The 25,603-nt window shown below is 42.0% G+C and overlaps 1 protein-coding gene across 1 annotated transcript in view; it reads right to left on the bottom strand.

The window, feature by feature from the left end:
• Positions 1-25,603, bottom strand: part of DNAH11 (dynein axonemal heavy chain 11) — a gene marked incomplete at its 3' end in the record, with an annotated part of 169,262 nt that overhangs the window by 127,073 nt on the left and 16,586 nt on the right. The window contains exons 8-22 of the mRNA XM_023750793.1: positions 22,197-22,334; positions 21,504-21,628; positions 20,772-20,967; positions 18,106-18,210; positions 17,586-17,978; positions 14,451-14,783; positions 13,978-14,232; positions 13,728-13,897; positions 13,270-13,492; positions 11,035-11,151; positions 10,838-10,924; positions 6,464-6,622; positions 5,131-5,286; positions 3,347-3,505; positions 611-733 (exon numbers count right to left, since the gene is read on the bottom strand). Coding sequence (XP_023606561.1) covers positions 611-733; positions 3,347-3,505; positions 5,131-5,286; positions 6,464-6,622; positions 10,838-10,924; positions 11,035-11,151; positions 13,270-13,492; positions 13,728-13,897; positions 13,978-14,232; positions 14,451-14,783; positions 17,586-17,978; positions 18,106-18,210; positions 20,772-20,967; positions 21,504-21,628; positions 22,197-22,334 — 2,739 coding nt within the window. The remainder of the gene's footprint in view (positions 1-610; positions 734-3,346; positions 3,506-5,130; positions 5,287-6,463; positions 6,623-10,837; positions 10,925-11,034; positions 11,152-13,269; positions 13,493-13,727; positions 13,898-13,977; positions 14,233-14,450; positions 14,784-17,585; positions 17,979-18,105; positions 18,211-20,771; positions 20,968-21,503; positions 21,629-22,196; positions 22,335-25,603) is intronic.

Below are 25,603 nucleotides of genomic sequence, written 5' to 3'. Positions count from 1 at the left end.
CGTGAATATTTTACATGCTTAACATACTTTTTTTAAAAAAACAGAGGGACTGATACCAAATATTACTGGCCTCGATTTTTATTCTTTCAAATAATACATGCTGATGAGGTTTAGAAAAGAAATCCCATCACAAAAAAGAATAAGCACCACACCAATATCAAGTTTCTCTTGAATCTGATTTTTAATCCTTCACTGAAATGGAATCCTAGAGCAGAAAGGGCCTTGAAAGGCCCTCTGGAGGTTTGATGGATCTGACCTACAAATCAGCCAGCCTGAGACAGGTGTTGCTCAGAGTGCCTGAGTGTGTGAACCTGGGTAAGTTAACTACCTCTCTCTGCCTCAGTTTCCTCATCTGTCAAGTAAGAAGAAGAAGACCTCTTTCCGGAAGTAAATGATACGTGTTTTTGTGGTATCATCATTATCAACTGGGCCAACCCTCTGGTCTTGGAATAATTCCATCTCCCGCCCAAGTCACACACTAACTAGCAGCGAGGGACAAGCTGGGACTCCTGTCTCCACACAACCACGGCACGGACTTCTCCCCGAGTCGTCTGACGGCCAACGTGCAGAGTGAGCCCAGTGTGAAAAGAAACAGCCCCGAGGACCCCACCTTCTCCGTCCCCAGTTCTTTCACTGCTTTGTCCACGATGCTCCGGACAGCGTCTTCCACTTGGTGTAACCGCAGGGCTAACAAGTCTGCCAGAGTTGTGGCTTCGCTTATTGAAAACGTGACCTTAAGAAGAAGAGAAAAGGGCAGCATTTATATTCCACGTATATTAATGGTTCCTTTCACCTCGTGACCAGAGGGATGAATCAGAGCTAAATATACTCAAGTCAGCTGCTGAGCACACCTCTGGTTCTGAAAGTTGTGGACCATCAAAGGCATTGCTTTTGAACTCCCAGTTACTAAGGCATCGCCCGCCAGAAGCGGGGCCGAGGTTCAGGCCACATTCACACTACACCACTTCCTTCTGTTCCACAGCCTTCCCCTGTCAGCTGGCTTCTTATCTCCTTTTCCCACAAAACCCATTTTTTAAAGAGAATCACTATGTTCATTTATTATAACTTGGTTGAAATCCCAGGAATCAGGTAATAGCTCATTTGTCTTTTCCTCCTAAAGCACTCTATTCACCGAGCATAATTCCCAGTTGCTTCCGTAATTTAACCTCATTTTATCACTAATTTAATCACAGTTCCCTGGGAGAATAAAATATTTCCACGCACAGTGTCAGTAATATTTACCATGTGAAAATGCAATGAACGCATTTCTTTATCATCTTGTTGACTCCACCCACTCACCCCAGTATTTGCTAAGCTCTCAGCTCTTCCTAAATGTCCTAAGTCATCCATGTCCCTTGCAAATGCAGAGCGGATCCAGCCACATGGTTACAGGAAAACTATTTCCTTTCCTGCTCAGAACATCCAGCCTTGCTTCTGAGAAGCTGCACCCCTCTCTAGCCCTCCCCACCCTGTCACACGCCCTGTCACCATCCACCTCTCTGCACAGAATGACTAAGCATCCCTGTTTGCCCATGACTGAGGGGGTTCCCGGAATGTGGGACTTTTGGTGCCAAAACCTGGAAAATCCTGGGCAAAACAGATGAGCTGGTCACCCTATCAATGCATCACTTCTGGTCTCACTCCACAGCTGAAGGGCCCAGGGACCCAGGTCTTGGGAGAAGGAAAGAGCAGGGGTGTGGAATGGGTCACGCAGTTTGTGCATTAAACAGGAACCCCCAGCCCAGGCGACAAGGGGAGGGAATTTGGCCACTGCCCTGATGCCCTGGCGGGAGGCGCCTTTTTCTAAATTGTCTGCCTGGGACAGTGCATTTGTCTAGCATGCGGAAAGGCGTGATACAGGCAAGCGACTGTGGTGAGAAGAAATGTCATTGGAGGAATGTGAGGGGGGAGAGGGACACCCAGTTGACTACATATTGGGAGACTCAACAAGGATTTTTCTGAATCAATCAATCAATCAATCAAATTACAAGGTCTAAATATCCAATGTCTAAAAAACTCTAATAATTATAGCTTTAGGGATCATTTATTGAGCACTTGCTATATACTGGGTCTCATCTCCAATGTGTCACCAATTCTCCATGGGGAAGCATTTGCAGTATTTCCACTTCATAGAAGAGACAATTAAGGTCTGGAGAGCAGGTCAGTTGCCCAGGATCCCAGAGTTACTAAGAGTGAGGGTTGCAATGACAAAGCCTAGTTTCCATGAGTGGGAAACTGCAAACTCAGCCTTCAGATCCCCACAGCCTTTCACCACAATGAGTCCCTGAAGGTCTAGATCTGCCCAGAGAGAAAAAAAAACATACTAGACTGCCTTTCATATATTGTACATTCATTAAGATCCCCTTCCCTAAAAACTAAGTGTAAGATTGGTGTGTTTGCTCTTAAAAGATGCAGGAAGATAAGAAAATATAGCCTCAAGTGGCACGGATACAAGAGAAATCATTTTATATTTTGCAATAAAATCAACACACTATCAAAGAAGACATGGTTACTAAATGAACTGGGTGGAAACAATCACAATGTCAGCATTCCCTGGTTCCTGGGTCGAGGGGCTCAGCCAAATTCATTTCTATGCCCTCTGATCCTCTCCAAAACCAGTCAGAGTCTTTGCAGCTACGCTGTGCTCTATCAAATGCCTTCACATTCTCTTACTGGATGCTGACAAACTCCTCTCGTGTGAGAACAGACAGCATTCCTCTCATTTTAGTAATAAAAAGCAAAATTCAAAATAGAGAGGTTATGTGTCTTGTTTGCAGTCACACAGCCAGTAAGAGATAAAAGTGGGGTGTCTTAGTCAGTCTGGGCTGCTATAATAGAATACCACAGGTTAGATGGCTTAAATGACAAACATTCATTTCTCACTGTTCTAGAGGCAGGAAGTCCCAGGTCAGGCACCAGCATGGTCAGGTGCTTGGCAAAGGCCCTCTGCTTGCTTAGGGATATCTGCCTTCTCCTCACACGGCAAAGAATAGAAAGCTCTGGCCTTTTATGCCCTTATAAGGGCACTAATCCCATAATCCCATTCACTAGGGCTCCACCTTCAGGACCTAATTACCTCCCAAAGGCCTCACCTCAAATGTCATCACCCCGGGAATTTAGAGTTCGGCATATGAATTCTCCAGGGGTGCATTTAGTCCACAGCACAGGGCTAAAACTAGAATCTGTGCATGTTCAGTCTGTCCCTCCCATCTCAAGGAGCTTAACCTCTCCCATGTGACCAGAACCTGTTCACAAATCCCACTTCATCCCAGATGAATAATGTAAACCAAGGAATAACACTTCACAATCACAAAAATATTCCATTAACGAGACTCGGGAAACTGACCCCAATGGCCTTCATGAGCTGGTGCCAGTGCCTGTCTCGGAGGGCGGGGCTCTGTAACTCCGTGACGGCTCTCAGGGAGGTTGCCATGTCCTTCACCATGCCTTCCAGGCCGGTGTATGCATCCCAGATTCGGACTTCCTTGTCTAGTGACCAGATTTCCTAAAGAAAAGCAACAACAACAACAAAGTCCCCAGATATAACAATACATTTTATAGTCTGCCTTCATTGAAAGAATAAATGTACATTTTCCTGGGATTAGGAAAGAGAGTAAAAGCATTTAAGCCCCTAGGCTAAGGACTAATCCCAGAGAAACAGAAAAGGATCCACTCATTCATATAGTGGACCATAAGTCCACTACGTACCAGCCCCCTGGGACACACTGGTTTCCTTACTCACAGGTTCTAAGTAAATGGCCCGTGGGACACTGAATGCAGGGAAATGGTGTTTACAGGACGTGCAACGAAGAGTATTTCCTCTAGAAACACAAATCATCGGAACACTGAGACTTATCTAGATTGCCAAGACCTTCCTCGTTTGAACGGTAGCCTGGAAATGTTAATCCCTTTGAGGCTTGGTTCCTTGGACCGCACCTATTTCATGACTTGAAGATGTGTCGAATAGGGCCCTTGACTTGGCTGTCTTCTTGGCCCATGGAACAACATTCACAATTGTGAATGAGAAAACCCATCAAAAAACCATCTCAGGCCCTGGCCGGTTTGGCTCAGTGGATAGAGCGTCAGCCTGCAGACTCAAGGGTCCCAGGTTCGATTCCAGTCAAGGGCATGTACCTTGGTTGCGGGCACATCCCCAGTGGGGAGTGTGCAGGAGGCAGCTGATCGATGTTTCTCTCTCATCGATGTTTCTAACTCTCTAACCCTCTCCATTCCTCTCTGTAAAAAATCAATAAAATATATATTTTTTTAAAAAACAAAACAACATCTCAGCGTGAAAAAAAGGACAATGCCATTTTAAAAGAAAATAAAGGAGCTTCAGCTGCAAGTGGGGGTTACGCTGCCACTCTGAAGTGAGTGACATGGCAGCAGAGGATACAGAGAGTGAGCACAATAATGACAGAGGGACGCCATGACATTCAAAAAGTGATGGGGCAGTTCAGGTAGGGTCCTGGGGACCAGGATAACCCAAGAGAAAACCTGGGAAGCGCTGGTAGGAGCTGAGCACAGGACTGAGTCAAGGTGAGGACATCCTGGGGGGGAGAACACCCTTGCCACTTTTAACTGCCTTTCCCTGCTGTGCATGTTGGCTTTATCCAAAGAGGTCCTCCTCTCTTCAAGGGCACATGGCTACGGGGACTGGGTATCAAAACACTAAATTCAAAGAAGCTCAGTCCTGTATACAGGGAGCCACCTGGGGACCCTGGAATAACCATTCTACAGAGATCAGAGTCCCACATAGATCCCCAAGAGGCACACTCCAATCCGTCACCCAAGTTCTAGAACCAAAAGGCATTTTTTAAAGATACAAAGTGCTCATGGTTGCTAAGAAAAGAATTCAAACGCTTTTATAAGCCTAACCTCTGAGCTTTTATAAGCCTAACCTCTGAGCCCTAGTACTCTTCATCTTAACACTCTCCCTTCTAGACGGTTTTAGGAAACGCATGATTACAGTGGCTACTCATAACTTCATTAGCCTTAATATGCTTTTTCCACTCGTTCTCAGATAGGCAGGCTTGATTAAAAGTGCAACTGGCTGAGGGGGGGAGAAATACTGTCTCCGATCATCCTGTGTGAAGTAAATAAGGACACGCAGCCTAGCACACCAGCTACCCGGTCAGGGAAGATGGAAGGAGGTGGTGCAGAGGAAGATAAATCGTCATACCCGACAGTTATGGAACTTGCCTTGGCAAACCTTCTGAGCTCTACATCCATCTGTTCCACATTAATCTGCCTCCACTGGGTTTTGGTCCAATTATCAATGCTTCTCTGAAAACGCATGAGCAGATAAAAGTGTCAACAACATTTGGTGAAAGCAAGTCTCCACAGCAAAATATATAAACTGACGATACACAGTGCCTCTACCATCCAGTGGAAGTCAATTATTTAAGTGTTAACTGCACTTGTCACAACTTCCTACCACCAAAATAAAACAGTTGTCAGAACATGTCAAACTTAAAGCTAAAACATTATGATATATTAATTTCTAGGAGCAATGACAAATTCCATGCACACACCATCATGATCATTTCATCCTGAGTAGTCTGAATGAACTGGGTAAGTATATGACCATTAAACATACCAGGTTTTTATTATTCTACATATAACATAAAATCAGCTTTCGTAAGAATCACAGTCCATTATAAAGAAAACTTTCATTAAGCCCAGCCAGCATGGCTCAGTGGTTGAGCTTTGACCTATGAACCAGGAGGACACGGTTCAATTCCCGGTCAGGGCATATACATGGGTTTCGGGCTCCATCCCCAGTGTGGGGTGTGTGGGAGGCAACTGATCAATGATTCTCTCTCATCATTGATGTTTCTATCTCTCTCTCCCTCTCCCTTCCTCTCTGAAATGAATGAAAATATATTTTAAAATAAAATAATAGATAAAACTTTCATTAAATTCTTGACTATATCCTATGTTTTGTAGATATATTTCTATATGGCTTCCAACTAACTTCAAGGAGAATTATGTATAATGCATGTTACAACATTCCTAGTTCCCTACAATTTATTTTTACATTTAAGTTTGTAACTTAATTAACCATATACAAATTAACTTTGTTTTTAGTTGGGTTGATTTATATGTGCACATACACATAAGCATAGGCATGGGCATACACATGAGTTCGTATGAACAGGTTACCATTTATGTGTAATATGTATTTATATATTAACTTTTATCCTACATAATCCCCCCAAAAGGACTTGATGCCATCAACTCCTTACACACATTCCTTCAGAACTAAAAACAAACAACTGATATTCAGAGAAGGATCTTCTCCTATCACAGATGTATGAACTCTAATTCTGGGGGGTAATATAATCTCTACATATTACAAGACATAAAACCCAAGTACAATGATATAGACTCAAAAGGTTGCATATTTATACAAAAGAACTACGAAAAGAAAGAAGCATGCTTTCAACAGGCAGCGCCTTACTTTCACGTACGCAATGACATCCCAGAGTCCCTTGAGCAGTTTTATTTCCCTGCGACACTGCTTCATGGGCTTGTACTCTGGGAGAACCACTTCAAAAAGACGCGTCGATTCTTGCATCTGTAACATTTCTTCTTCTAATGCCTCAAGCTCTTGGTTTGCCTACGGAGAAAACACACATGCACACAAACACCCTTAACATCCAACGAAATGCTGTAGAGAAGAGAACCCTGCACAGTTCTATGGCTCTGGTGACAACAATATTAACTTCCATTTTTTAAAAGATCTGCAGTACAGTCAGTGGTAAAGTAGGAGGCTTTAGAAGAGCGAAGTCACAGCGACTCCAAAGGTGAGAGCAGACTATTAATAAACACAATAGCCTTATCAATAGTCTCCCTTCAGATTTCAGCAAAATCTGCTCTGGCATCAGGTATCTACAGACACCATTTTTCCTCTTGGTTTTTTTTCATTGTACAGCTGGGGACTCTGCTGAGCAGCAAAAGATGAGGCTCTAGTGGCTTCCACTTAAGAATAAATCACTTTTTTAAAAAACAACTTTCAGGTTGAAAAAAAAATCCTAGAGATTAGCAATAGTACAAAATGTACCGAAGAGAGTTTGTGAAATAAAACCACAACACAGTAGGAGACATTTCACTGTATGGCTATGTCCACCAAGGGCACCTACCCTCCCGTCTGTGGAGAATAGTTTATGTTTTATACCAAATGTAAGCTGATTCACTTTTTTCTGTCTTAATAAGCCAACTCTTAATTTTCATTTTATTAGGGGAGGGGTAAATGTGCTCAGTACAAGTACAAGGAGTGCAGAAGAGCTTGCAATGCGGGAAAAGCTGGAAAGCCAAGTTCGTTCCCCAGGTCTTCTGGGTGCGCGAACTCCCAGTTCTGTCACAAGCTGTTCCTTCCCAATTGCTCGAATTTTCACAGTACCCTAAGTTACGGGCTTTGCAAAGCAGGGTTTGACTTTGTTAAGTCCCACTTCATAGTTTTGCCCATCCTCCTCTCAATATGCAACCATTACATTGCTTCCGTTCTTTTGACGTACTTTTTAAATTTTAAATGCCCATGCTCAATCCTTTTGTGGTTCGTCAACTTTCAACTCTGTCTCTTAAGTTCCTACTATGTAAATAAGAGTATCAGTACCCTAATATTCTTTCATTATGCACGTTATATACTTCATGTGTAAAGTTATACCTTTAGAAACAAGCACCGCAAGTCTCTTAGTTTTATTATGAAAAATGCCATACATGTAAAAGGGTGTGCATGTGAGCATATATACCATCCAGCTTAGGAAATACTATGTTCCTAATAACATGTAACGGCCTTATCAATTTTATCCCTCTTGTTCCCACTACAAGCATAACCACCAAATTTTTATTTAATATTTCCCTGATTTAATTTATTCTACTTCTGATGGACATATGGGGCTTTTCTGTATTTCACCATTAGCATTAATGCAACTGGCAATTTTCACTTCTCCTGTGTGAAATGTATTGCGTAGAGTTTTTGTTGTCCTTTAATGGGTTAAAAATGTCTTCCAAGAGCTTGTATGATGAATGAATACTGAATGAATACCTAAGGACTTCTGGCAGGGTGAGGTGCCTTCAATACTAGGGTCTACCAACCAGCCCAGAACAAAGCATACACATACCTTTGGTTGAATCCAGTTAGATAATCGTTAGATGTAAACACTGGACAAACACACAAGAAAATGACTTCAAGGTAAACATAATGCAGCCCTACTTATTCAAAACATCCCTCAACACATTCTGTAGGTACAAGGATAAATATCTCTGACATTTAGGTATGTAACTACATGCTGTTACAGTATAGCATGCAAATGGTAGGCTGCAATAAATAACTGTAGTGTTTACACACAGCACATTGGTTAGTCAAATAAAAATGTCTCCCCACCCACAATCTGCGCAAACCACCTGAAATTTAGATATAATTGTTTCAAAAACCACAACTCTATGAATATATTCAGCAACTACATTAACCACTTTTCTCCAGCCAAGTGAAAGAGAAGACCTTATGCTACAGAATGGTGTTTTCCGACTGTGTTTACAGCAGTTAAAATGAAATTCAACCCAAAGTTTGGAGAGAGCAGTAACAGCTGTGAGCTGCAAGTTTCCCACCAGTCTCAGGAGTGAATGAAGTGGAATCAGAATGGCAGCCGAGAGGAAGGACTCGGAAAGGTGCCCAGCTCCTGCCCTGGCCGGCAGCTCAGTTGGTGAGAGTGTCATCAATCGAACACACAAAGGTTGTGGGTTCAATTCCCCTGTCAGGGCACATACAAGAATCAACCAATGAATGCATAAACAAGTGGAAAAACAAACTGTTGTCTTTCTCTGTGTCTCTGTCTCTCTCTTTAAAATCAATCAATTAAAAAAATTTTAAAAAAGAAAGCTGCCCAGATCCTAAACCTAAATGTCACAGTCACCTTCTCATTTTAGCTATGTGATTAAGAATTTGTAAAGATGGCGTTTTCCTCAAAAAATTAAAAATGGAACTTCCATTTGACCCAGTAATCCCACTTCTAGGAATATCTCCCAAGAAAACAGAAACACCAATCAGAAAGGATATATGCACGCCTATGTTCATAGCGGCACAATTCACCATAGCTAAGATTTGGAAACAGCCTAAGTGCCCATCAGCAGATAAGTGGATAAGAAAACTGTGGTACATCTACACAATAGAATACTATGCCGCTATAAAAAAGAAGGAATTTTTACCATTTGCAACCGCATGGATGGACCTGGAGAGCATTATGTTAAGTGAAATAAGCCAGTCAGAGAAAGATAAATATCACATGATCTCACTCATTTATGGAATATAATGAACAACATAAACTGATGAACAAAAATAGAACCGGAGTCATAGAAGCATCGAACAGACTGTCTAACCCACCCGTGGGCAAACTACGGCCTGCGGGCCGAATCCGGCCCATTTGAAATGAATAAAACTAAAAAAAAAAAGACCATACCCTTTTATGTAATGATGTTTACTTTAAATTTATATTAGTTCACACAAACACTCCATCCATGCTTTTGTTCCGGCCCTCTGGTCTAGTTTAAGAACCCATTGTGGCCCTCGAGTCAAAAAGTTTGCCCACCCCTGGTCTAACCTATGGAAGGCGGGGAGCTTGGGGGGTAAGAGATCAACCAAAGAACTTGTATGCATGCACATGAGCATAACCAATGGACACAGACAGTAGGGGGGTGAGGGCATGTGCTGGGGGGCAGGTGTGGCCAGGGAGAGGTCAATGGGGGGGAAAGGAGACTCATGTAATACTTTAAACAATAAAAAACTTTAAAAAAAATTTGTAGAGAATCAAAAGATAATATTTTTCTAATAAAAGTTTAAAACATGTTTTCAAGCCTCAGATGAATAACTCACCATTTTGGATTATTGACCCATTTTATTCATTCTTATAGTCAACCATAATAAAGCAGTTCATTATAAATTAGGGAGTTATTTACTGGCAAAATTCACATGGGAAATAGTGTAATGACTAAAATTTAATTTTTTTTAAAAAAATTAGCTAGAATTTTGATACGAGTTGTATCACTTACTTAACTATATAATCTCCAACAAGTTAATTATACTTGATTTTTTTATCTGGAAATAAAAGAATAACAGACCTTGCAGGACATTTGGTTTGCGCCAAAGGGTCCTTGATATTTGGTCCTGTCAAAACCATCCAGCTTAGAAAATGTTCCTTAGGAAGTGGCCCTGGATCCACAGAGCCTATAATGTTTGTTTATACTTTTGGTTTGCAGTATGAATACATTAAAAAATGCTATCATGATTTGTAGGTCCAATAATTGTGCTGTGGCTACACCGCCCAGGATAGCGCTCCTTGCCTTGGTAGCCGAGCTGCCCCAGGCACATGGGGTCAGGTAGAAGGGTCAGGGTTCGAATCTTGCAGAAGAGCAGGATTTATATTAACTGGGCACATCCGGGCCAGGGCCAGATTTTAAGGACCTTTTTGTCTGGACCAAATGTCTCCTGGATGTTTTGAACTGTACCAAATATCCGCTAATCATAATAGAAGCCCCATCAGAGGGAAATGGCAAGAACTGAAAAAAAAAACAATGTAATATGCTTAGCAAAGTTCTTGACATGTATACAGTAAGTGCTTACTTTCACTAGTAGGATTACTTTGATGATGATAGTGGCTTTGAGAGACATGAGTTAAAGCAATATAATTTACTTGGGGCAAACTGTTTTAAATAGTTAATTCTCAACTCCTATAACTAATTGCAAAACTAAGGCAAAATATAGCAGTAGCTCGGTGTCTACACTTATTTTCCAAAGCAGCTACTGCAACACACGTAAGGTAAGGGAGACCGGCATTACCTTATCAAGCACTGTGTATGGATTTTCTGCATGAAAACCGAAAGGAGCGTAGAGTTTGAATCTCTCTCTGAACTCGGCCTGCTTCCCCTGATCAGGGCAGGAAAAGGAGAAAGTGAATCTCAAACAAACAGCCTCAATAATCCTTGAAAAAACCTCTCTTTTAAAAAACAAAACAAAAAACTTGGCAGCTCGCTTACATCAAACAAAATACATTTTTTCCTTATAAGTGTGACTTCCGCATTCTGGAGAGGTGAAACTTCGTGTCGGACCGTTGCTGCAATCTTTTTGGTGGTTTCCCATCTTTCTGGTAATTCCTACAAAAACACAGGTGGCAAACGGGAGATGACCTCAATGCCTAAAACAAATCAACCTCACAGGGTTAAATAATTCTAATCCCGACACTAACCCATAACACCGTTTCATTCTGGAATAAGAGGAGTGTATCTCAAAAAAGATGAAAGTGACTGAAAGGCTCAGAGCCAGACTCCTGTTCAGACTTGACTCATGGGCACCCAGGATCCGTCTCTTCCCGGCACAAATCCGCGTTGTCCCTTGGTGTAAGATTTATCTCAGAATAAATGAAAATCGTGTCAAAGTAAATGCAAATTTTAAAACTGTTTTTGCTGCTGAGGGAATAAAATTAAAGTGCTCTGGAAATGACTTTGCTGATCTCTAACAACTAAAAACGGAGCCATGTTTAGCAATTTAACGGATAAAGACAACTGCTGGCGTGGCTCAAGGGTTGAGCATAGACCTATGAACCGGGAGGTCACGGTTTGACTCCCAGTCAGGGCACAGGCCCTGGTGATGGGCTCCATCCCCAGTAAGGGGCATGCAGGAGGCAGCCAATCCATGAATCTCTCTCTCCCTCTCCCTTCCTCTCTGAAATCAAGAAAAAAATATTTTTTAAATGCTTTGAATCTGGCAGGGCAGCAATAAAATGTGACTCAACCTCACCCTCCACTTTTCTCCAGCTCCTGAGACTCTGTGTGTACCGTCTGGATGGAGAGTTTGAGCGTTTAGGTTAGGTTAATTTTCAATTACTAGGGTTTTTAAAGTAAGAAGAAAAGGAAGGTTAATTCCTACTGGATGTAGGACAAAAGAAGCAATAAACAGTTCAGGTAGCAACTCAACTGTGCCCTCCCTGACTTCAGAGCAGAGGACAGCAGGAAGTTCTTTTCTGTGAAGAGCCAACGTGCATAATTGTGGTTGAGAAGCATTCCTGGTGTCCAGACTAATAAAGCATTATTTCTCTGGGTCATCTCCTGGGACACGGAACTTGTTTTGTCAGACAAAATCACCCATAGCAATGGGACTTTATTTGTGCAGCTGAGGGCACAAATCCGAGGTTCCAAAGACGATTTTGTAACCCTGGGTAAATGTTTGATGAATGAGCCCGTGACCGCCAATTATGGAGGGTACACTGTGCTAGGTATCAATTGTATCTGTGTGGGGCAGGAGTGCAACAAAGACAAGACATGCTCTTTGACTTCAATTGCTTTATAATCTGCAAGTTGCTTTAATTAAAATAAAATTGGGGCACTGCTAAATTCTGAGTGCAACTTGTTCTACCTACCAATCTTGTATTTCCTCCTGACCAGCCTGAATTACTGACACAGAAGCGCACACATATCTAAAAGTGTAGCCCACTTTCTTTGAGAGAGAGAGAGAGGAAGGGAGGGAGAGGGAAAGAGAGAGGTAGATAGATAGAGAGAGAGAGAGAGAGAGAGAGAGAGAGAGAGACAGACAGACACATCAATTTGTTGTTCCACTCATTTATGCATTCATTGGTTAGTTCTTGTATGTGCCCTGATCAGGGATGGAACCTGCAACCTTGGCCTATTGGGACGACACACTAACCAACCGAACTACTGGCCTCCACTGTGAGATCTTTATTCACAGGTTCAGTTACAACTAAAAAGACTGTGTTCATCATTTGGCACCAGGTCTCTGCAGAGCATGGAAACGGGAGGATGACAGCGAAATCCTGTTTTGGAAACACAGTGATGTCTCCATCCAAACTGGGCTTTCTTTATTTTATTAATGAGTCCATGACATTTTTCCAAAGTCTAGGACACTTCTCAACTGAGAGTTTTAAATGAAAGAGAGCTGGAATATATTTCATGTGTGAAACTGATGGCTAACATGGTCCTCAAAAGAGGAACTTAGAGGCTCTCTATCACCTAAGTCCCTTCTAACAAGAAGGCAGCGGAGCGGAGCAGTGAAGAGGGAGTAGTGGCTAGCTCTACTACCTGTGTGACCTAGGAAAAGTTATCAAGTCCCTTTCAGCTTCAGATTCCTGGCCTGTAAAATGAAAACATGAATCTCTGTAATACAGGTTATTATGAGGATGTCGTAAGGAAAAGTACAGGTAAAGAACTTGGCCAAAGGAGATGCTCGATTGATGATGATTATTTTACCACCACACTTACCTCGAGCTGAATGTAGACTTGCTCAGGCATCTTCTGGCCATAGGTTTCCAAGAGCGTGATGGTTTCTTTCAGCGGCTCAAAGAGTTCATCAGTCGCTCTCTGTCGGCTTCTCACAGCCAGAAGGTGCCCCATGATGTCAATGAGGCCATCGTGATCGCCTTCACTTAATTCTCTCTGGAGCCCGCCATCTGTCTCCTTTATAAATTCTTGTAGCTCATTCAGACTATTAAACACATATGCACATATATGTATCCACACGCAAACACCAATTAAGCTCGTGAAGACATTTCGAAGTGTAAGACTTCGGACTGTTATTTTCATTATTTACCTAATTAAACATTACTTGTTTGCTCTATTATAAAACTGGCAGTTTCAATGCTCTTAAAATTAATATCTGAATTTTAGGAAGCCGTCAGGTGTTAAGATATAATTCCAAATACCAAAGCACAAAAGGCTACCTGTCAATGACAAATCTCAAAAGATGCTCCTGAAACATCCAGCTCCATTTCTTAATGATGTTCAGCAAGCTCACTTTGAAAGGCTTCATGTCCACCTTGAACCAACTATCAAACACTCGGAAGTCATCAAACTTGCTCATCTGAACATACAGAGCCTCATACACGTCGATCTGTAATTAGAAAAGAAAAATAACTCTAACAACTCAATCAAAAGCCAAGAAGCACACTCAAAGCTAAAAGGTTCCCTTGCCTGTTCCCTGAATTGTTCCAGGGTTGGTGGTTGTTCAGGGATCTCTTCATTTGCATGAGCATCCAATTCCTCGGCTGACACAGTCTGGCCATACAGGAGAAATTGCTTCATAAACTCAGCCCGGTCATCCACCCAGAGGTAGGCGTACGTGTCCAGGGAATTTCTGAAGTCCAAGACTTTGCTGATGACGCCTGCCACTCGGTTCATTATCTCCTGCCTGACCTCCGCCAGGCCTAACATGTTATCCATGTCATTCTAAATGAGAGGAAAACTGAGCACTTATTAAAACCAATCTTGCTCTATCAATTACGTGCAACATAACATTAGCCAAGGCAATTCTGCAAAGGGAGAGTAGTTGGTAAAATAAAAAATGACGTTGCCTTTTCCAACTTCTCCTTTCCTGTGCTTTCCATTACCCCGGCTTATTTTAAGTCATTAGTGTAAAAACCAACACCCATCTACCAAGAAGATACCTGGTAATTTGCTATTTCCAGGTGTGCTGCTACTCGCTTCATCTGGGCAGACATCCTGAAACTATTACACAGCATTTCTTCCACCAGGTCATAGAAGCCATCCCCAGCCTCTCTTTCTAAAGAAGGTTTAAACAGAATCTCTGGGGGCATTAAGATCATTTGTGCTTGAAAAAATGGTGCAGGTTTCAACTGCTTCTCCGTATTCATCAGAAAGAAGTCCAAGTCATGCATTATAGCTTGAAAAAAGCCTTCCACCACGATGTCATCAATGAATTCCACATAAATCTTCCAGGTGTCCAGAGAAGGATTGGCCTTGAAGAGCTTCCTATTTTCCTAGAAACATAAAGTATTGATGCATGACTGTAAGCACTTGTGAGTATAAAAATGAAAGCATTCCATGTAAGTGGTTTGTGAGAGAAGGAGTACTCAAATGCTAGGTTGCAGAGCCTTAAGCTAGATGGTAAAGATCCAAGCAGGATTTTTTGACATTTAGTTCATTTAAAATATACGTTCAAAAGTCGTTCTTTCAAGGAAAAATCATTATGAAGATTGCTATCTTCACATACAGACAAGAAATACACGAGTTCCCAGTGCATTCTAGATGTATTTGACCTGGGCTTTCCGTCTTGCTCTGTCCCTAACTCTATGTGGCCTTGAACTTTGCCTTCCAGCAACTTGCTGGTAGATAAAGAGGTTTCCCAAAGTAGTCCTTCAGAGAACACTGTCCTGGGATATCCAAAATTCACAAAGCCAGCCAGGTGTTATGTACTCTTGGCCATTCTTGGAGACTCACAGTGCACCTATTATAGTAAAGTCTATTTAACTTGGTTTAACCCATTTCCAGACAAAGAATATGTCTTGTGAGCCCCCTGTGAGCAGTCTGTGGAACAGTAACCTAGCTTGGGAAACACTGGCCTGGTGAAGTCTAAACTCCCTTCATGCTTCCACAATATGAAGTTCTTCCATCTCTTCAGCATCTCCCAAGAGTGTGGGTGAAGTTATGGATGGTCAATGGGCACAACAGGGCCAGACACGAATGTGGTCAAGGACTGCTGGAGGTTGGGCATGCAGTGGGGCAGACCTAGGGACATAGATGTGAAAGGTCAGGTGGGCAGCAAGGTTGATTCCAGAGACACCTTCTGAGATGCAAAGGCTGCATAGTGTATACAGGGCAGCAGGCAGATGCCCAAGCCAGAAACAGTAGCCCAGAGCAAAGGAGACATTGGAATGAGAGCTCATTATAAGGTGCACTGTGCTCTCTACTTTGACTATTTGCTATATGATTCAGAATTCAAAGGTGTGTGCTACATGTAAAAATCTGAACTGCAGAGGTGAGTCTAGCTCCTGATAAAACAGGGAAGAAATGAGCAAGCTCCAGGGTTTCTTGCGTGCAAACACATTTAAGAACTGCCCTTTCAGGGATATTCTCTTGCCCATTATCCATGTGGAACCGTCTACATCTGTGTAGTATTACGTGACCTGTAGCCAGGGAGCTGTGCCGGACACAGCAGCCCTAACTCCTTTGTAGATACTTGAAAGAAGAGTATAGAGCTCAGAGCTAACAAAAAAATCCTTAAAGACCATCTTATTCAGACTCTTCATTTTATTTATATCTTTAATTCATTGATTTGGAAGAGAGAGAGATTTGTTGTTCCACTTAGTTATGCATTCATTGGTTGATTCTTATATGTGCCCTAAACAGGGATCGAACCCACAGCAGCAGGAAGCTGGCTGCTGGTCGAGGACTAGAAACCATCCCTCTTGATTGCCAATGAGAGGGACTCTTTCGGATATATCACAGTAACACACCTGCATGTGTCTCATTGATTATACTTTCTCTACCAAGAGATCCAGTTTGTATCACTGCAGTAACATTTATGAAAAGTGTTCTATTTTCAACAATTTGGAGCACAGGGGGAACAGAGAAGAGAAAGGAAAACTTTGGGTCACTAAATAATCGCTCAGGTCCCTTCCAGACCTAATCTTCCATGATTCCACCCTTTCCCCTTCATCTTAAACTCTGACGACCTACCCATTGAGATCCCACAAGCCACTAAGGATGCAGCACAAAAAGGCAGAATTGACTCACTTTCTGCCCTATTTCCACAGCTTTCCTCCAAACCACATTCTTCACCGGAAGTCTGAGCACCAGGCTCCAAGCCATTTACTGATAAGGGGAGAAGGGGTGAATCACTCAGGGAGGACTTCAGGGCCAGTCCATGTACCTCTTCTCTACCTACATTTAACTCCTACCCTATCTCACCCAAGTCCTTGGCCTTCCGTATCATATATGTGCTCATGACTCTTGATTCTATGTCACCTGCCTGAACTTCTCCCTGAACTCCGGACTCCCGTTTGCAATGCCAACCTACTCAAAATCTCCTCTTGGGCAGGAGGTCTAATGCGCCCCAAACCAAATCCTGCTTTTTCCCTACAAAATCTGCTCCACCACAGTCCTCCTCGGAGCAACAAAGTCCATTCTTCCAGTTGCTCCGACCGAAAACCTGAAGTCACCCTGGACTTCTCTCTCCTCTGACTTGTCACAGTGAATCCTGTTGGCTCCACCTCCGAAATCCATTCGGCATTGAGTGCTGCCATCAGTAACCACCCTGCCCCAGCCATGGTCATCTCTCACCTGGATGATAGAATAACCTCCTAATGGTCTCCCTGTCTGCCATCTCCTTGTTCCCCTGAGGTTCACACTTAACAGGGAAAACCTTTGAGCAGAGTCTCTGCGGCTAGTTCCCCTCAGAGTAAAAACCAAAGTTCTCATAGTGGCCATCCGTCCGAGACGGTTGAGAGCATTAAATGAGGTGCTGCTGGCACCTGTGGGTACTCATCAAATCACGGTGGCTACGAACAGCATCCAAAAGAGGCTGGAACTATGACAAAGAAGAGGGTACCATCTCTCTCCTTTCTGTTTTATCAGCTCTCTCACATTCCAATCTCTTCCCTCAGGAAAGAGAATAGTGAGACCTACAGAAATGACAGGTCAGTAATGAGCTCCTCCACGTTAAATGCTTCACAAAGCAATACACGAAGCTCTTTCAGGGCGCACAGGAGTTCTGCGTCATTAGGTAAATATCTTTGCTCTTCTTCTACACCTCATGAAAAGCTCTCCTGAAAAGCCATTACCTCCACCAAGCTGTGTATCCTGCAGCCGTCCTCCTGGATGAGCCTGTACTTCCTGGAGAACAAATCCCCCTTGTCCTCCAACATGAGGGCGGCCTCCCTCCGGTGCTCTCTCCTGGGGAGCAGCGTGCACTCGGCCCACGCCCTCATGGTTTGCTGGATGGCTCTCACGTTGCTCTGCGTGCGCTCGACTCTGCGCTCCAGCTCGGCGGTGGCCTCTGTCACCCTCGCGATGTACCCCCAGCAGTCATCCTGCCACGTCAGCGATGCCGCGGCTGCTTGCAGCTGCTCGTCCACAGCCCTCAGCTCGTCTTCGATCAGAGGGTATTCGACTTCCAGGAGAGTCTGCTTCAGCTTGTTATACGCTTGCACCAGAAGCTCAAGGTTGCCAATGTACTGAGCAAAGAAAACCCCAAGTATGTTAAGGCTCCTCTGTCCACCTTGGATGCATAAAAGTATCACAGGTCTCCATGTCAATAATTAACACTCAAAACGCCTCTGTTCAATATGTAAAAAGACAAACCTTTAAAATAGTGTTTCTTTTTTCGAAGATGGCTAAGGCTGAATCTGGAATGTCTGACTTCCTCAGCATCAAGAGGTATTTCACTTCCCTCAAGACTGCCACCAGCTATTGAAAGAACATCAATGATTATTGCATTTATTGCATATCGTTCTATTTTTAACACAAGTCAAAATCAAAACATGTACATTTTCATCCAATAATTGTATTTTCAAATTGTCAAGGTTAGGAGGCCTTTGTTGCATATGCTTGTTCAAAGCAACAATCACACATTCCATAGGAGTATAAATAATGAAGTTGGAAATCAGTGATGATGGCCCGTTGTCCAAGATTCAAGACATGACAGTGACACGTGCACACCCAGAGCTACAATGGGAGGCCACCAGTGGACCTCGGACCATTCCCATACCTTCAGTTCTGCTAGAATGCTTATTTCAGAAACACATATTTGTTCCAACAGGATTAATATACTAGGGAGAAATCTGAGCATTCCACACATTTTGTCTTTGCTAATCTGCAGTTTAATCAGCAAGAAACACTAGGAAAATGCTACAAACAGCACCCAACTGAACTGAAAAGCGTAGGAATATACAAAATGTCCATATGAACACACCTCAAACATCCACCAGGTAGCTCAGTTCACACGCCAAACATTCTGGTGGTACGACTTTCCACCTGATTTCTGATAACCGTCTTTCCATTTTACAATAACACACAAGTTGTAACCCTTCCCCCACCCACTTCCATAAGCAAACTTCAGGTCTTTGTCAAGGGAAAGTGTCATATTTATTGTAGTATGCATGTATTACTTAACTATTTAAAATGTGTAAAACTGTACTACTGTTTTCTCTAGGTGACTACTAGTAATTTCTTAATGTATCACTGACAAAGTTTGAGTCCTGCACCCATAACCCCTTTCCCCCCATAAGTCCTGTACTGTTGATTGTGCAGTCTTTCATAATCCAGTGATTTTTCAGAATGCATATGTCATGTGGCAGAAGTGGCTGTACCTCTAAATCACAGGTTCTGCCCGACTGGCATGGCTCAGTGGTTGAGCTTCAATCTATAAAACCAGAGGTTACGGTTTGATTCCCATGCCCAGGCTGCAGGCTCGAACCCCAGTGGGGGATATGCAAGAGACAGCCAATCAATGATTCTCTCTCACCATTGATGTTTCTCTCTCAATCTCTCCCTCCCCCTTCCTCTCTGACATCAATAAAAATGTATCTTAGAAAAATAAAAATAAATCAGAATCTGAGGAAAAACCCATAAAACATGCTTAAGAAGGTAAACCAGTTGACTACCTTAGGTTGTCCCTCCCTATGTTAACTAGTACAATATACTTTGTGTTTATAATCTATATTTTGTGTGTTTGGAATCCTTTCAGGGAGAATTATAGGCATTATCCCTAAAACACCTCAGGAATTTCATTTCTACATACTGGTTTTATGGAATCAGAGGTAGAGGGAATCCTCAGGGCATATATTTGTGTCTGTGTGCTGAGGTTTACAAACAAAATTAAGTGATGGTATTCACTGTAATATTTTAGGGAAACAGATCAGGAATTGGGTACAGATTATAACAAACTCATGGAGGCTAACTTTCTCATACATTTGAGCAGCCATGAAAAATAGGGCAATAGCTAAAAGTGAATATATAATCTTCACTATCTAAAAATTCAGCCAGATGTGTCACTAGTCTTTTTTTGTAACAGCAACTCAGAAATGGATATTCTTATATGCTTGTCCTTTCCTGTAGAGCATATTCACATAGACAAACAGAAAAAAAAAGCTTCCTTTGTGACTCCCAAGCTATCAGACTTGGAGATAGGTTGTTTAAAATATATGCACTGTATTACCATATATATGCACAGATAGTCATTATGTGTAAACATAGACATATAAACACATATATAATTGCTACTGAAGCACCCGTACTTTAACATGTTAATGATGTGAGAAAACATGAAATTTCTTTTTGTTTGCGGTTTTTCATGGGGAAAAGATCTGTTCAATAAGGGTAATTTTCCTGGATGTTATTTAACTGTCAATATTATTTTTGGCATTTATATGTTGTTTTACATTTTTTGAAACTTGTCTTTATAAAAATTATCATCAATTTAACTAACATATTCAAGTTTATTGTTTCTTTGAAGGATATTATGACACCAAAATTTACCATTGTCCATCCACAGTATGATTAACGGTCTTTCATTCCATACAATCTCTGGATTCCCCAAATCTTAACTTACATGATAAAATTTTAATTAAAGCTACTTTCATATGTACTATGAATATAATTCAAGCCAGAAAACATGATAAAAGACTAATGATTCTATTCAGATGAGTTAACATTTATTAAGTATTACCAAGTGCCAGACATTATGTTAGAAACACAGAACACAAAGATAAAATGAAATGTACCCTATTCTCAAGTAACTTACCAAGCAAAGGTGAAAATGGTAAATGAATACTTATGAGGCAAAATAGAGAGGGGTAAATATAGAATTTGGGAAACAATCCTAAAACAAAGACCTAGTACAAAATGTTTTTAGTTATATTCCTCATAGCACTGACATTCTCACAAAATATAAATGACTGGAAGTGTCAGGAATATGCTTACAATAAAAATCACTTCTGTTAAACATCTTTAAAACATCAAACCCCTACCTTTGGGTCAAAGTTGACGCTGAGAAGACCATTTATGGCACTGAATTTAATCAAGGGTTGATTCAAATTGAATTCACAGATTTCATCCACGTTATTTTTCCATTCATTATAGATACGATTTTCAAATTGGTCTAGCAGAGCTGTCATTTCAACATACTTCTGGTGAACTGAGGCATCATCAGGACTTTCTAAGAATCTGTAGGAAAATGATTCTATATCTTAGATAGATTTCAGCTTAACTACTTTACAATAATATACAATACAAAACATAACAAAACACACCACAAAAAAATCAGGAAGAGAAACAATAAAGGCCAAATAATGCTATAATTGTCTTTGCCTTAAAAGATATAGTCATGAAATGAATGGAACTCCAAGGTTTTTGCCAATAGCAACAAGGTACCAATTCCTACAAAGAAAAGAGAAAGGTACAGAAGTCCACAAAATAAAAGGAATGTTAGTAGTGATTGAAAAAAAAAAGAAAAACAGTAACAAAAAACTACAAACATATTTTGGGTGAAAAGGAAAAGTGAAAAGGATAAGGATTGAAAACATGGAACTATGTGAAGTTATAAGTCCCATTAAACATAGTCCAAAACCATGGGGATGAATCCTCTCCCTGAGCCCTGCCAATGGAAAGAGTTAAAGGAAATGAACAGCTAAAATGAACAGCTCCTGCCCTGTAGGAAATCACCTGTATCATGAGGGTGATTTTCACCGTGAAATACTCACAGATAGTGGAGAGATGCGAAGTTTGACCAAAACGCCTGGAGTCGGTCCAGGACCTCTTTAGCCCACTTGATGTTTCCTGAGGTAAATGGCATGTTCTTGTGAAGAACCACATTTCCACATTCAATCTGCAAATTGTTATTTTGGTGAAAAGGAAGGGAGGGGACATTTAATCAGAATGCATTCCAACCTTGTAAGCAATTATTCATTTTGGCACTTTTACAGGGCAAATATATAAATACTAGAGGCCTGATGCATGAAAATTTGTGCAAGAGTAGGTCTTCCTTCCACCAGCTGCTGGCACCAGCTTTCCTCCAGCACCTGGGACCTTGGCTTCCCTCCTCCTGCCGCCAGAGGCACCCAGGACCTCAGCTTCCCTCCTCTGGCACCTGGGACCCATGCTTCCCTCGGGCCGCCCGCAGGCACCTGGGACCCGGGCTGGCTTCCCTCTGGCCCTGGCTTCTTCAGGAAAGACGTCCGGAAGGACGTCTGGTCCAATTAGCATATCACCCTTTTATTATTATAGATATGTATTAAGTGACTTGATAAGTAGACAAGTAATGGTCCTAAAACAGGTTCTTCATTGCCATAAGAAACCCAACTAAATAAAGCAGACATCATTATGTAAAGTCTTAGTAGACAGCCCTGACCTACAAATATGATGCTGTGTACTGCCCCACTTCCTCCCTCACTTACCTGTTTCACATGTTCATTATACAGTTGCTTACACATATCCAACTCGGCATTAAACATGTGCACCAGTGAGCTGTAATGTGGGCTGAAAATTTCCATGACAACTGGTTTCTCTAGAAAATTCCCAAATATGGTCAAAAGCTAAAAACATCAAAGTTAAAGAATAGTTAAGAACTATGGGTTTTTAATACAAATACTCAACTCACTATTTCTCCCCTTACAGCTCTTACACAACTAGAGATAGAGCAAAAACCTAGAACCCTATAAGTATTCTGCAATACCTCCAAATCTGAAACTTGCCCTGGTAGGTGACTTGGTTGGTTGGTTGGAGTGTCATCCCATTCACCAGAAAGGCTGCAGGTTACATCCCTGATCAGGGCACATACAGGAGGCTACCAATTGATGTTTCTCTTTCACATTGATGGCTTTAAAAATGCTATTGTTGCCCTAGCTGGTTTTGCTAAGTGGTTAGAACGTCAGCCTGAGGACTGAAGGGTTGCGGATCAATTCTGACTAAAGGTATGTACCTAGGTTGCAGGCTTGATACCCGCCCCTGGTCAGGGCATGTGCAGGAGGCTACCAATCAATATTTCTCTTTCACATTGATGTTTCTCTCCTTCTGTCTCTCCCCCTTCCTCCCACTCTCTAAAAATCAATGAAAAAAATACCCTCAGGTGAGAACAACAACAACAAAGAATGCTACTGTCACATGTTCCAGATCAAGAAACTGAGTTATAGGAGGGAGTGACCTGCCTGAATTCAGAAGCCGCTGGCACTTGACCCTGGGCAGCCTGCAGCCCGGCCTGTGCTTCCCTGGGCTTCTCAGAGCCAAGGGGGCATTTAAAACCATTCTTTTATTATTGGCTTGCTCTGCATAGGCTTCATGAAATGTAAATTATTAGGCCTGTTATAGAGATGTTTTCTTTGAAATAAAAGAAGGGATCTTCTCAAAATAACTAAATATCATCAACAAGGCAGAACGCTGTACAAAACCAAGGTTTGTGCCTTGTTAGTGATGTGGCAAAAGAGCTATTTTTCCTCTTAGGGAAACAACAGGTGTTCCCCCAAATTTGTTTTCTTTAAAAAAATACCTTCATTGTACGTATTTAACATTTTGTAAACATTTCGATAAACTACATTCACTGGGAAAAACTCAACACAGTGAAAAGCTATACAAACTAAAATGCAAATCTAATTGTATCTTAGAAGCCAAACACATTCTGGCTTTTTTCCTGGTGATGCTAATTATAACTACTATAGAAACCGCTAAATATTTAAGAATCTGCTTCGTTAGCTGCTACCTAGCAAAATGTAAGTTACTGTCTCTTCACAATCAGTTTTGTTGAGTTTGGACTTCGTGTTTAAATCCAAAAGTAAACGCTGTCTCATAGATTTAACCAAGAAATGCACTCCAACGGGAAGGAAACATTTGATAACAATCCCTTTCAAACACTCATCCCATCGACTGCAGCTGAAACAATACCAGCAGCTCGCCTGCTACGTCGCATCTTGCCTACCCGAGGTGCTAAGGGGGACTTCACTCCAAGTACACAAGTACCAGAGACAGAATATCCTTTAGGGCAGTGGTTCTCCACCTTCCTCATGCCGCGACCCTTTAATACAGTTCCTCATGTTCGTTGCTACTTCCTAACTGTAATTTTGCTACTGTTATGAATCGTCATGTAAATACCTGATATGCACGATGTATTTTCATTGTTACAAACTGAACATAATTAAAGCATAGTGATTAATCACAAAAACAATATGTAATTATATATGTGTTTTCTGATGGTCTTAGGCGACCTCTGTGAAAGGGTCGTTCGACCCCCAAAGGGGTCGTGACCCACAGGTTTAGGGGAAGGTTTAAAGCCAGAGAGTAGTCGTAAAAAAAGAGTCAACCTTTTAGGCAGCAGACAGGATCCTACAGGATCCTATCTTTTCAGTATCGTAGATATATAATAATTACCCTCCAGGATGAGCATGAAGGTCATGTGAGCCTCCTTGTCGGGGGAACTAAGCTATTTCACGAAGAGTGCAGATGCGTGCCTTCCTGTCACCCTCAGGGGCTAAAGATGGGCCTCAACTCCATGCTTCTTTCCCCTAAATACCCCGCTTGAGTTCTGTGATTTCCTTCTACTTCTTAGCTTCACTGTGTAATGTGGCTTTCCCAATGCTGCTGCCACTGGTCAAGTGGTACATACTCATATTTTCCTATGTTTGCCCCTCAAAAATTGATTTGAGAGGAAGGGAGAGAGGGAAACATCAATGATGAGAGAGAATCATTGATTGGCTGCCTCCTGCATGCCCCCTACTGGGAATCAAGCCCACAACCCAGGCATGTGCCTTTGACCAGAATCAAACCTGGGACCCTTCACTCCGCAGGCCGATGCGCTATCCACTGAGCAAAACCAGCTAGGGCCCTCAAAGATTTTTTTAATCTGCTGCTACCTGAACTATTTTTTTAAAACCATCGCAATTTTATAGTTTTCAATTACATTGTCTGACACCTTTTTCTAGACACCTTCATTTTCTTACATACTTCAGTCTACCTTCATGTACACACACTGTAAATTTTAGAGAAACATCCATTAGTATTTTGTTTTGTTTTGTGGTGAGCACCAACACTGTCGGCTTTGAACTAGAGGAGACCAGTGTTTGGTTCCAGGGCCCTCCTGGCCACGTCTCTGCCAAGAGCAGGCACTGAATCATGGCCTTCAGAGACCAGTCTGCAAGTATCTTCTCCCTGGGACGCAACAGCAAAGGGTCAGAGTTCATCATCCCACACCAATGGTAGAAATCTTCTCCCTAAATGCACAGCCCTATCATCTTGTTCTTCTCCCCCTGCAGTTCCCCAGCAGTGTGTCATTTCAACACTCTGATTCTGTCAGCCCACCTCACTTCAAGCAGTTGTTCAGTGTTTGCTTCACACAGGGCATCGCAGGTTATCTAAATGCAGCCCAAACTGTAAGACCATGTCCCCCGCCCCCCCCACCCCCCGCACAGCGTGGAGGCGGGGGCTCATCGTATATGTTTCAGTAGACAGGGCACAAATAGGGGAAAGTTAAATAAAGATACATGGCAATCAGATAAAACTATTTAGAAAAAACAGCTGGCACACACTAGAACGGAATCCATATTAATGGTTGTGAGAAGGGAAAAGAAAGACCCGAATTAGAAAAGGTAGGAGCCTTGGTAATTAAGACTTCCCTCTGCATCTTTCTCCCAGTTATACAAACACACCGGCAAGGAGCTCCAGGAGCAGAGAATGTAATCAACTACTATGTAGCCATTAATAAAAAATATTGCTGAATTTGGTTATAAAAGCAAGAAAACATTTATGATTCATTGCTAAGTGGAAAAGGTTACCAAAGGGGGTCAGAAAATGCCATTTTTGTCAAAGGGAAATATGT

The sequence above is a fragment of the Myotis lucifugus genome, unplaced genomic scaffold (genome assembly GCF_000147115.1).
Source record: "Myotis lucifugus unplaced genomic scaffold, Myoluc2.0 scaffold_15, whole genome shotgun sequence".
Taxonomy (NCBI): Eukaryota; Metazoa; Chordata; class Mammalia; order Chiroptera; family Vespertilionidae; genus Myotis; species Myotis lucifugus.
Note: the sequence above shows the minus strand (reverse complement) of the source record. Positions and strands in the feature narration are given on the sequence as shown.